At 39.4% G+C, this 12444-nt stretch overlaps 1 protein-coding gene across 1 annotated transcript in view; it reads right to left on the bottom strand.

Moving 5' to 3' along the window:
- Positions 1-1779: 1779 nt before the first annotated feature.
- LOC124552430 (thioredoxin domain-containing protein) overlaps positions 1780-12444 on the bottom strand; it is a 46617-nt gene continuing 35952 nt past the window's right edge. The window contains exons 5-6 of the mRNA XM_047126703.1: positions 10954-11079; positions 1780-2354 (exon numbers count right to left, since the gene is read on the bottom strand). Of these exons, the coding sequence (XP_046982659.1) occupies positions 2195-2354; positions 10954-11079 (286 nt within the window). The 3' untranslated portion in view covers positions 1780-2194. The remainder of the gene's footprint in view (positions 2355-10953; positions 11080-12444) is intronic.

Raw genomic sequence — 12444 nt, 5'->3', positions numbered from 1 at the left:
CAATCCGAAAACAAAGGAAGTAGGTTACAGTATGCTTGTTCGCCCACTGCTTGAATACTGCTCAGCAGTGTGGGATCCGTACCAGATAGGGTTGATAGAAGAGAGAGAGAAGATCCAACGGAGAGCAGCGCACTTTGTTACAGGATCATTTAGTAATCGCGAAAGCGTCACGGAGATGATAGATAAACTGCAGTGGAAGACTCTGCAGGTGAGACGCTCAGTAGCTCGGTACGGGCTTTTGTTGAAGTTTTGAGAACATACCTTCACCGAAGAGTCAAGCAGTATATTGCTCCCTCCTACGTATATCTCGCAGAAGAGACCATGAGGATAAAATCAGAGAGATTAGAGCCCACACAGAAGCATACCGACAGTCCTTCTTTCCACGAACAATACGAGACTGGAATAGAAGGGAGAACCGATAGAGGTACTCAAGGTACCCTCCACCACACACCGTCAGGTGGCTTGCGGAGTATGGATGTAGATGTAGATGTAGATGTAGATGTACTCTGGTGTTTCATTTTGCTTAATGAACACGTAGAGTGTGCCTAGTACTGCAGAAACTTTATTTCACATTTCTGGTGACAGGTTCCTTACATCAAGACATTCATAGTGTCATCCTTTACAACATTCCAAATTTTTAAAATGTAATTAGTTTTACTCATCAGCAATGCATAATTACAATTTATGAAAGTCGCATTTGCTGACATGAGAAACAACATAAAAATATACACAACTCCACAAGGTTCGCATTTATTTTTGTTTAAAAAAAGGAAAGGACAGGGTCAATAACACTTACTGTGAAGTTAACATTCTTTTATTATGCAAATGTGAAAAAACTTATTAGACGTTCGGATGCCAATACTTTACATGATATGCACAAATCAACCTCAAAAATCCACATTTTACATCATTGTATACATTAAGTTCAAGACATTAGAGTAAAAATTATATTGAAAAAGGAATGTGAACATAAGTTTCTCATTATAGAGCATTCCATCACAATACTTCTGATTTATTTCACAAAAAATAGCTTTCCAAATGGTACTGTAAAGCTTCCATTAAATATAATCTGCTAACACTTGTCAATTGTTTGCACAACCATACACACTTTTTAGTTACCTCCCAAGACAAAAGGATATAAATTGGTGAGAAAGAAATACACATTATATTACAGCAACTTTATAGAATTAAGGAAAATGCATTAAGTAGAGTAAAGCTACCATTTTTCTGGAAAAACAGACCATTGGAAGCACTCGGCAACAGAGCAATGAGATTCTACATCTTGACTCGTGAAAAAGCTTGCTCATTACCTTTCAGTTCACTCAATTATTGGTCACTAGGTTACAAAATTAGTCAGTATGTACAATGGCAAGATCGTCTTGCCATGTTACAGCAATGCTCCTTCCAACCTCAAGCAACAGTAAATGCAGTGCCTCATTTTACACATGGAAGAGGGCTCGAAAACTCGGCCAAAGAGTAATCTGAGACACACAATTCAATACTAAATTTGAACTGAAAGAACCCAATTAGGAGCCTCGACATCCAAATTAAGTAAAACTCTTTCTCCGACAAATTTCAGCAAAATGTGACCGGCAAAAGTCAGATAGACCAACAGCAGAGGATCTGGAAGCAAATGTGTTCGCATCTGGAAAGGCAATATACTATTCTGTAGTAATTATGTCCACATAGGGCAAATTGTTCCAGTCTTTTCGTCTGTAAAGAGAGAGCCATTTTATACCCCTCTGGTGGACAACTGATAAGCTCTTGCTCTAGTTTTGCAGTTCATTTGAGAAAGTATTTTTTTATTTGTATTTTGATAATAGAATCAGCAGTATCGTAACAGTTTTGTTATTCTTATACCACTATATCATCTGACTGAACTAAGTACAATGTTAACAAACAAAAAATTATGAATATTGGAAAAGGCTGTAATTTTTGGACAGTTTTAATTGGAAGCATATATGATGATGTAATAATACTGCTGATTCTATTTTTTCAAAAAGATTATGAAAACAGAATAACTGTAATGGATAGTAACAATTCATACTACCAGATGCAGTAGACTTGTTTCTCTTCCGTGCGACAGCTGCCGGATGTCTACTGTTATCGAGGTCACAGCTTGGCAAAATTCGCCACTGGCACACAATGTCCAGACAGTCACAGGAAGACACAGAACACAGTTCAATGTCTAAAATTACTTCTTCTTCTTTGTGGGTGCCGCTTTAGCCGAGCGCGCTCGCCGGCAGGAAATGAGGAACACGAGGATCGTGCCGATGACACTGACACCCAAGCCCGCTTGCCAGTAAAGAGGATTCTCACGAAAAACTATTGCTATCCTTTCGACAAGATCATCGCTGAAACAGAAGAAAAGCATGCCCACATTATGACAGATTGTTTTTCTCCCACAAATACTGAATCTATTGAAGATGTGACTACAAATGGTCAAAAGCACTGCCTAACCTCCAGTTACTGGCTGCAGATTTCTTTACAGAAGTGCACTAGCATGTTAAAACTCATTAGTAGAAAATGGAGTAAAATAGGCATTGAGTGGCAGCAGGTTAAGACAAAGATGTAACACAGAAATAAATGTGCCTAAGGCACTGAATATACATGTCCTGCATCTGCAAACTTGGTTACAGGTAACAGTATACTCATGTCTGAAAAGGACAAGGATGACTATTATTGTCATTATTCTTGTCACCATCATCGTCATTATCATCATCATCATCATTATTATTATTATTTTTATTTTTGCCTTCAGTGTTTAAAACCTAAGTTGTTAGTGTCAACATTACTTTTACTGTGTGACATCTACAGTTACCACATCATACATGGACTTTATAGGGTTATATTTTCTCAAGGGAAGAGAAAAGAGCATCAGTGTGGGAAAATGAATGATGTAAATTTCCTTTGATTCAAGTAGTTCCAAAGCCACAACATACATTATAGAGGATGTATCACAATTAATAGTGAAAAGTGACAGTGGTGAATGTATATGATAATACAGGGTGACACACGGGAGATGGGCGGTTTTTAATGAAATAATACTCAGCCAACTTTAAAATCAATGCATGTTTATTTACAGAAAATCAAAGCTCTTTATTTGTCATTTTAGTTAACAAAGTTATTTGTGAAAAATAATGTTGTCCAGGTGGTGTCCATCATTTCGAATACAGGACTCAAGTCTCTTCTCAAAATCCTCCCTCACACGGACTAAAATCTCTGCAGGGATGGCAGCAATTTCTTGAATGATTGCATTCTTCAACTCGTCCAAATTTCATGGTTTGTGGTTATAGACACAGTTCTTAAGGTACCTCCACAGAAAAAAGTCACATACTGACAAGTCGGGAGACCTGGGAGGCCAAGGAACATTGCCAAAACATGAGATAATCCGGCCAGGAAACACACGTCCAAGAACTGTCATTGAAGTGTTTGCGGTGTGCGATGTTGCCTCGTCCTGCTGGAATCAAGCGCGTTTTAAAGGGATTTGTCTTCTTCTTAGTTCTGGTTTCAAGAATGTTTCAAGCATACGAATGTAACAAACTGAATTAACAATAACTGTGGCCTGTTCTCTTCAAAAAAATAAGGTCCAATAATGCCTACAGAACCAAGAGCACACCAGATTGTTACTTTTTCTGAGTGTAGAGGATGCTGGTGGATAAGATGTGGATGCTCTGGAGCCCAGTAATGTAGGTTTTGCTTATTCACGGTTCCGTTTAAATGAAAATGAGCTCCATCACTCATCAATAAAATTTCATTTTCATTCGATCCCAAAATCACTTGCATTCTGTAAGCGAAGTCTTTTCGTATAGCAAAATCAGTTTCCTTAAGTTGTTGGACAATGAGCATTTTGTAGGGATGGAATTTTAATTCTTTATGCAAAATTTGTCTAACCGATTCACGATTGATTCGTAACTCACTAGCATGACGTCTAGCTGACCATCCGGGGCTTCTGACTGCCGCTTGCCTTACCCTTTCAACATTTTCTGGTGTCGTTACTTTGCGTCTCGGGCCGGGATGCTTCTTATCCAGTATGTTTCCAGTTGATCTCAAGTTTTCCACCCATCTGAGGATTGTGTTACGGCTCGGAAGAGCTCCATGTCGACCAACATTAAACCACACACGAAACAATCGCTGCGTAGCGATAATAGACTCACTACTTTTCACGAAATTGTCATGAACAAACACTAGACATTGCAATTCCCACTGCTCCATAGTAACTGAGTAGATGAAATGGCGTGTTGTGTGGATCAGAACTATCCCACCACGACAACCTCCCACCACCGCGTCCTCAGTACTACGCTGTTCAAAACCGTCCATCTCCTGTGTGTCAACCTGTAGTTTACTGGTATGTTATCATATACTTCCAGCCATGTCGGTATTCACTATTAACCCTTTTGCGGCCACAGGTGAAAATGCACTCAGTGAAGATGGCTGGTACGCTCAAAGTTCACCTGAAGGAACACGGTATTAAGAGTTCTGTGTCGTGAGAACGAGAGTGACAAACATTTACAAGAGATCGAAGAAGGTGTACGGGGATCACACTACAGTCATTGTGCGAGCAGATTATCTGGTAAAAGTGGGCACGCCAATACTCGGGACCTCACGCACAGAGGCAGTCCCAGCACTGCACTGACTCGTGACAACGTGCAGCGTACTCATGTTCTGCTTTTGGCTGACAAACCAATAAAAGTGAACGAACTGTCAATCGGAGTGGGAGTCGGAGGAGGGAATGTGAGCAGAGCATCGAGACTGTTTACATCGAAAAATGTATGCACCTAGTGGATTCCGAGAACACTGGTAGATGCCCACAAAGAAACGCGGAAGAGAGTGCACAGTAAACGTCTCGAACAGTACAAGAATTCTAGGGATGAATTCTAGGGACGACTTCCTTGGATCGAGCCCATTTCTTCAGTAAATGGAAAGAACCACTTCACAGAACTAAATTTGAGGATAACAACTCCCTTGTGAAGGCTGCTGAACAGTGGCTCAATCGTGCCAGTACTAGCTTCTGCTGGGTGGGTATACAGACCTCAGTCCCACAGTGGCTTAAAGCAATTGAGAGAGACAGAGATTATGCTGAAAAATGACATTTTGTCTCTCAATAATTTATTGACAGACTGTACAAATATGAGGTGTGTGGAAAACAAATAGGATGTTTATCAAGCCATTTTGCATTTCTTTCCATGTGACACTCATAATTTTCAACATCCTTCTACAGAACCAAATCTCACATGCTTCGATTCTCTTCTCTGCCCATTGCCCTACAGTCTGCGATTTACTACCGTACAATGCTGTGCCCCGCACATACATTCTCGGTAATTTCTTCCTCAAATTGAGCCTGATATATGATACTAGCAGATTTCTTTTGGCCTGGAATACCCTCTTTCCTGCACTAGTTTGATTTTGATTTCATCCTGGCTTCATCTACCATGTGTTGTTTCACTTCCAAGGTAGTAGAAATCTCACACTGTCTACTGCACAGTCTGCAATTTTGATGTTAAGCTTCTCGCTATCCTCATTTCTGTTTCGTCTCATTAGCTTTGTCTTTTTCTGGTTTACTTTCAATCTATATTTTGTATTCATTATGCTGTTCATTCCATTCAACAAATCCTGTAATTTTTCTTCACATTCACTGAGGATAGCAATTTCATCAGTAAATATCATTGATATTGTTTCACACTGAGAATTAATCCCGCCCTTGAACTTTTATTTTTTTTTCTGTCATTGCTACTTCGATTTATAGATTGACTGACAGGAGTAAAAGACTGCATCCATGTCTTACACCCTTTTTAAACTGAAAAATTAATTCTTGCTCTTCCAATCCTATTGTTCTCTGCTGGTTCTTGTACATATAGTATATTGCTCAGCTTTTCCCATAGCTTGCTCCTATTTTTCTGAGAATTTCAAACATCTTGCACCACTTTCTATTATCGAACATTTTTTCTAGGTCAACAATCCTATAAGTGTGTCTTCATTTTTCTCAAATCTTTATTCCTTTTGTCAAACACAATGTCAAAACTGCCACTCAGGTACCTATCCTTATGCTACAGCCAAACTTTCATATCAGAAATCTTCAATTTTCTTTTTCATTTCTCTTTATTTTATTCTTGTCAGTAACTTGAAAGCATGGCAGTTCTTAGCATTCATAGTCTGAGGCAAATGGCTAACAGTGGAGGTCCATAAGATCTCACTCTATTTAAAAAAAAAAAAAAAAAAAAAAAAGTGCTTTTAACAGAATACTTTAAATGCAACCATTTCATTCCTCCAGACATTTCTTCTTCACATTAAACCCCAGACTTGGTTCTTCCCAAAATCAAAATAGTTCACCTAAGTCACTCTGTCACTACACCCACCCACACAGTTTGACGGGATACACAAATGTACACGGCTAGGAGAAAAGTACTTACAGATATGAAAAAAAAAGAAAACATAGATTTTTTCTTTAACAATCACACAATCAAGGCTTCCACGACCAGATGCCATAGTTACTGATCAAGTCTTCCGGGCTGTATGCCATGGTTGACGAAAATGTTTCTTCTTTCTTTGCCATAAATATTACAGTAAAACTGTGAAACAGAGAAGGGTGCATAAGACATGCTTGTTTAAATTTTCCCTCTGCTTATTCATAAATGAGATGGTAAAATGGGAGAACTTAGTTTTTTCTGTTGCTTGGAGTACAACAGTTGGCCAAATATTTATGCAGAAAAAGTAACAGTTCTTTGCAGTCACATCCATCAGTGATAATCTATTGCAGCCCTAACATAGTATTTGTTTCCTCGCAATGTAACATACCAAAACATATGCTAGAATAAGACTGATTTAACACAATGGACCGATAAAGCTATTACTTTACAGTTCAGTAATGTGTCACTGTCAGACAAGCTATCTTCGATTACAACAATCACAGACTTTCGGGATCTGCCTACGTTTCCACATTTAGTATTCGGAGTCGAATACTGTATTAGTCCATATGTAGAAGCAAAGATGAAATGTGCCTCTGATATTATTTCCCTACCTGTTACCTACGAAATGCACCCTACACATTATTGCCAGTTAAAGCCACCAGATACAGTTTTTCCAACTGTGTACAACGAAGTTACAACACTGAATGAGGTAAAATTTTGTGAGATAAAACCAGATTCATTAAATGAATTACTGGCGAGTTAGGAAGACATCTACTAGAAGCTAGCTCTCATAGTATTAAGTAAATTGTTTGATGTTAAATTTAACCAAGGAAAATTAGTAACCATTAAATGCTTCCGCCATATGTCAAATATTAGTGCTTTTTATGTGTTGCAGTCCCCAAACATTAATGTTTTATTAACATATTTAAGAGGGGAAGGCAACTGCCGCACTACCTGCTGGTGCATACTGGAACTAAGGGTACATTTGCACGCTGTGGACCTCGCGGCAGCAGAGGAGCAAAAGGAAGGCAGTTGCCACTGAGCACAAGGGTGACAGAAGACAGACGCCAGCTGCCCTGGAAATAAGCAACCGGCAAGTACGAGCTCACAATGAAAAATAGTGGCTACAGGTGTATCGAAGTATGTAGCCTGGGGATACTTGGAGACTCTTTTTTTTTTTTTTTTTTTTTTTTTTTTTTTTTTTTTTTTTTTTTTTTTTTTGGCTCAGCATCTAAGGTGCCCAGGAGGTAAGTCAGGTAAACATTTGAACATTTGTATGTTTACACTTCATTAGGCTTATTTCAATATACTCACAGAAAGGTGTTCCTTTTTCTGTTTCATATAGATTTTACAAATTCTTGGCAAAACAATATCTTCCTCAACTGACAGGGAGCCCCGTAGTTGCAGTTGCTGCAATGTGACCATGAGAAGACGGCAACTGCACTGTCGAGAGCCTCACTGCTGATTCTTTTCCTTCTTCTGCTTTCATATTAGGCCTGCTAGCAAACACTCGAGGCACAACGTTAGCTTTACGCTTTCTTCAATCGTACTCGATCTGATGACTATTTTCGTTCCTCTCTCCTGCGGTGTTTTTGGAACTGTTTTGTCTTCGAAGCCTTCCATTCTCTTAATTCTGTTTCTGTAAGAAGGGGGGAAGGGGGCGGGGGAGGGGGGAGGAGGGGGGGGGGGAGGGGGAGAAGTAGCAGTTCAGTGTTTAACATCTCATTGACAATGAGATCATTATAGAGAGAGCACAAGCTCAGATTAGGGAAGGATTGAGAAGGCAGCCCTGCACTTTTGAAGCAACCTTCCCAGCATTTGCCTTAAGCAATTTATCAGGATGGCTGGACGCGTAGTTGAACTGTCGTTCTCCTGAATGTGATAATGACTGTGCTACCCAATCGGTTGTTTCTGTAAGAGGCAGTAAAATGGAAACAAGATGGACACAAAAAAGTAAGTGAACTGTTTATTTGAAAAGTAATTGCCATAACTGTTAATACATTTATCTCTCTGTGAGAGAAGACTGTCAGTGCCTTCACAGAAAATTTTTGTGGTTGCTTACAGATCCACAATTATATCCAGACTTGTGTCTCATCATACAAAGCGAATTTGTGGCCATGAATGTTTTTTTTGGGGGCTCCAAACCCGTGGAAATCACACACGAAGAGATCAGGACTGTACGGAGGATGTGTAAGGGCTTCCTGCAGTTAAAACAACAGGCACGATGACCTTTCTCTTTGACTGCAAAGGAGCATTGTGCACTGACTTTTTGGAACGTGGCACCACAATTAACACACAGCGGTACATGGAAACTTTGTAAAAACTGAAGCTCCCTATCAAGATCAAACACACAGGAATGTTGATTATGGCATAATGCTGTTGCAGAATAGTGCCGAACTGTATGTTGCCGAGGTTGTTTTGTCTACACTGTAGAAGTTATGCTGGAAAGCCCTTATGTGTAAGGGCTTCTGCAGGCAACAACACACATTTTCCTGTGAAGGCACTTACCCCCTTGGCTCACAGTGGAATAAATGTATAAACATCCTCCATACAGTCCCGGTCTCTCCCCATGCGAATTCTATATTTTTGGAGACTTGAAGATTTTTCCAGGACGGCACTGACCATCGTGTCTTATTGTGGGATAAATGTACAAACAATTACAGTTTACTTACCTTTTTTGCACCTGTCCCTTTCTCATTTGATGGCAGGGGGGTAGGGGGGAGGGGGGGGGGGCACAGTAGGCATCAGTTGACCTGACCAATAAACCTCTATAAGCACACTTGTACAGTTGTAACTATTCTTTCGTAGTCAGCTTCACATGAGATATGATGCCGACATGATGCAGTGGCCAAACAGTCACCACATTTAACACATAGCAGCAATTTTCCTGTGGAAATTTGTCACTCTACCTATGTCTTTTGATAACAATTCCTCCCTGTCACAAGAACAACATAATGAGATCAATCTGCTGCAACATCTTCAATCAAATCACATATCTATTTTAACATTCTGCATGAACATATTTTGTTTACTAGGTGACAGTGTGGTTCTGTGTCAAAATGTTTCTAGAAGTGAAGAAACATGGCACCTACTGGAGGGTACCACATGGGTACCATCTCAGAAGCTGCAACAATGAAGACTCCATAAGCACAAGGGAGAGAAACGAGTTGCACTCTGATAATGCTTCCTGGACCATTTCAAAGACAGGTGTGCCAGACTCTACACGTTCTGTTTTCGGCATGACTGAAAAATAATAGAGAGAGAGAAACTTTCCAATCCAATAATAGGACCTTATGGGACGTGGGCTGCTCTGCAATCACCAATTTCCTTCATACTCATTGGATGTGAAGCTCAATGCCTGAACATCAGTTTACTTAAGCACTATGATACAATTCTTTAAAAAAAAATCACCTTTGAAGAATATGAGATTTCCGGGTGGTTGTAAGTACAAAACATTAGTAGATTTCTTTAAATGTAACATGCGTGTTTTGTGGAAGAGTGTGCAGACAGGGTTAAGTTGCCGTGGCAGGTATTTCGTTGGGGATGTGTGGAGTTTGTTCTCATGTAGGGCTGTTCATTGTGTTTGCCATTTTTTATGATCTTTTGTGCTCGTTTCATGTACAATGTGAAGATGTAATCATAAACTATGCTCAACATGATGTGATTGATTAAAAGAAAAAAAGAACGTAGTGTAGGGAGATTGTGATCATCAGGTCTGTGGTTTGAATCTCACTAGTATTTATCACCAAATGGAAATGTTAATTAACAAACAATGAAACTTTTTAAATAAAAATAACATCTTTCTATTTTTAATTACTAGCCATATGAAAATAAATCAAAATGAGTAATGAGCTTTCCTAAATGAAAAAAAATGCATGACTATAATAATAATCAATCCCTAGAAGTAAAAAGTACTTAATTTTGTATATGATGTTTCACACTTATGTATCAAATTTTAACTGCATTTTTGTGTGAATAGCAATTAAAATAAAAACATGTTATTCTGATTAAAAATTATGATTCAACATATGTTAACATTTTCATTTGTAAACAAATACAAAATTTAAAAAATAAAAAAACCATGTGAGTAGCGAGATTCAAACCACTGACTGCAATTACAATCTGATGAACTACAAATGAAATCATTTCAAAATTTTACAAATGTTTTAAAATTAACAGCACTCAAAAAATCTTATAATCTTCAGAGATGGTAAGTATAAAGCAAGTCTGAGAAGGCCATTATCAGATACCCTTGTCAGTTGCTTTTACAATCACGATTTCCCAGTGGCAAATGATCCATATTTCAAATATAAATAATCACTTTTATTTCAGACTTTTATACTTCAACATTATGGCAATCCTGATATTTTAAAAAAACTTTGGATACGTAATAAGATGTTACATGGCCAAGTTACGGACCTTGGTGAGCAATGAAATAAAAACAAATACTTTTATGACGTAAGTGAACACACCACAATTTCCTCCCAGTTGTTGGTGTACCATAATTCTATGTACAACATATACCAGTCACACTTGGTGTACTTACAATGGACTCTTTGGTACTGGCACAGGCTCTGCAGCGACATTTTTGAACCAGTCTGAGGCGAACAGCACAAACGAGTCAATGTCATATTTGTGGATATTGTATCTGTACAGCCTTCCATGCCTGAACCTGGAATGGAATAAAGCAAAAATGACATACAATGCTCGTAAACAACAATATACTAAATTAAAAAAATAGCAAACCACATATCAACAGGAAACTGAACATTACTTTTTGCAGTTAGTTTTCCATCTTGGACACAAGATATCCACAACTGTTATTAGTACTTTGAATAAACAGTTTCAGAACAACACTTTTACAATGTTTCACCACCTATCCATGAGAAATTGCGTTCATGAAGCTCTTTTATGCCTAGGCTGGCATCACATTACTGGCCTTTACCAGTTGATTAGTGACAATTGGTTTATTCATCTTGTGACACTTACTTATCATATGATTAGGGTACAGGAGACACACAAAAATTTAGTATTATTAATCATTTATATATCAATATAATGGAAGGAAACATTCCACGTGGGAAAAATTATATATAAAAACAAAGATGAGGTGACTTACCGAACAAAAGCGCTGGCAGGTCGATAGACACACAAACAAACACAAACACACACACAAAATTCAAGCTTTCGCAACAAACTGTTGCCTCATCAGGAAAGAGGGAAGGAGAGGGGAAGACGAAAGGAAGTGGGTTTTAAGGGAGAGGGTAAGGAGTCATTCCAATCCCGGGAGCGGAAAGACTTACCTTAGGGGGAAAAAAGGACAGGTATACACTCGCACACACGCACATATCCATCCACACATACAGACACAAGCAGACATATTTAAAGACAAAGAGTTTGGGCAGAGATGTCAGTCGAGGCAGAAGTGTAGAGGCAAAGAAGTTGTTGAAAGACAGGTGAGGTATGAGTGGCGGCAGCTTGAAATTAGCGGAGATTGAGGCCTGGCGGATGACGAGAAGAGAGGATATACTGAAGGGCAAGTTCCCATCTCCGGAGTTCGGATAGGTTGGTGTTGGTGGGAAGTATCCAGATAACCCGGACGGTGTAACACTGTGCCAAGATGTGCTGGCTGTGCACCAAGGCATGTTTAGCCACAGGGTGATCCTCATTACCAACAAACACTGTCTGCCTGTGTCCATTCATGCGAATGGACAGTTTGTTGCTGGTCATTCCCACATAGAATGCATCACAGTGTAGGCAGGTCAGTTGGTAAATCACGTGGGTGCTTTCACACGTGGCTCTGCCTCTGATCGTGTACACCTTCCGGGTTACAGGACTGGAGTAGGTGGTGGTGGGAGGGTGCATGGGACAGGTTTTGCATCGGGGGCGGTTACAAGGATAGGAGCCAGAGGGTAGGGAAGGTGGTTTGGGGATTTCATAGGGATGAACTAACAGGTTACGAAGGTTAGGTGGACGGCGGAAAGACACTCTTGGCGGAGTGGGGAGGATTTCATGAAGGATGGATCTCATTTCAGGG

The sequence above is a fragment of the Schistocerca americana genome, chromosome 10, assembly GCF_021461395.2.
Source record: "Schistocerca americana isolate TAMUIC-IGC-003095 chromosome 10, iqSchAmer2.1, whole genome shotgun sequence".
NCBI classification, from domain to species: domain Eukaryota; kingdom Metazoa; phylum Arthropoda; class Insecta; order Orthoptera; family Acrididae; genus Schistocerca; species Schistocerca americana.
The sequence above is the reverse complement of the archived record's forward strand: the minus strand, read 5'-3'. Positions and strand labels throughout refer to the sequence as shown.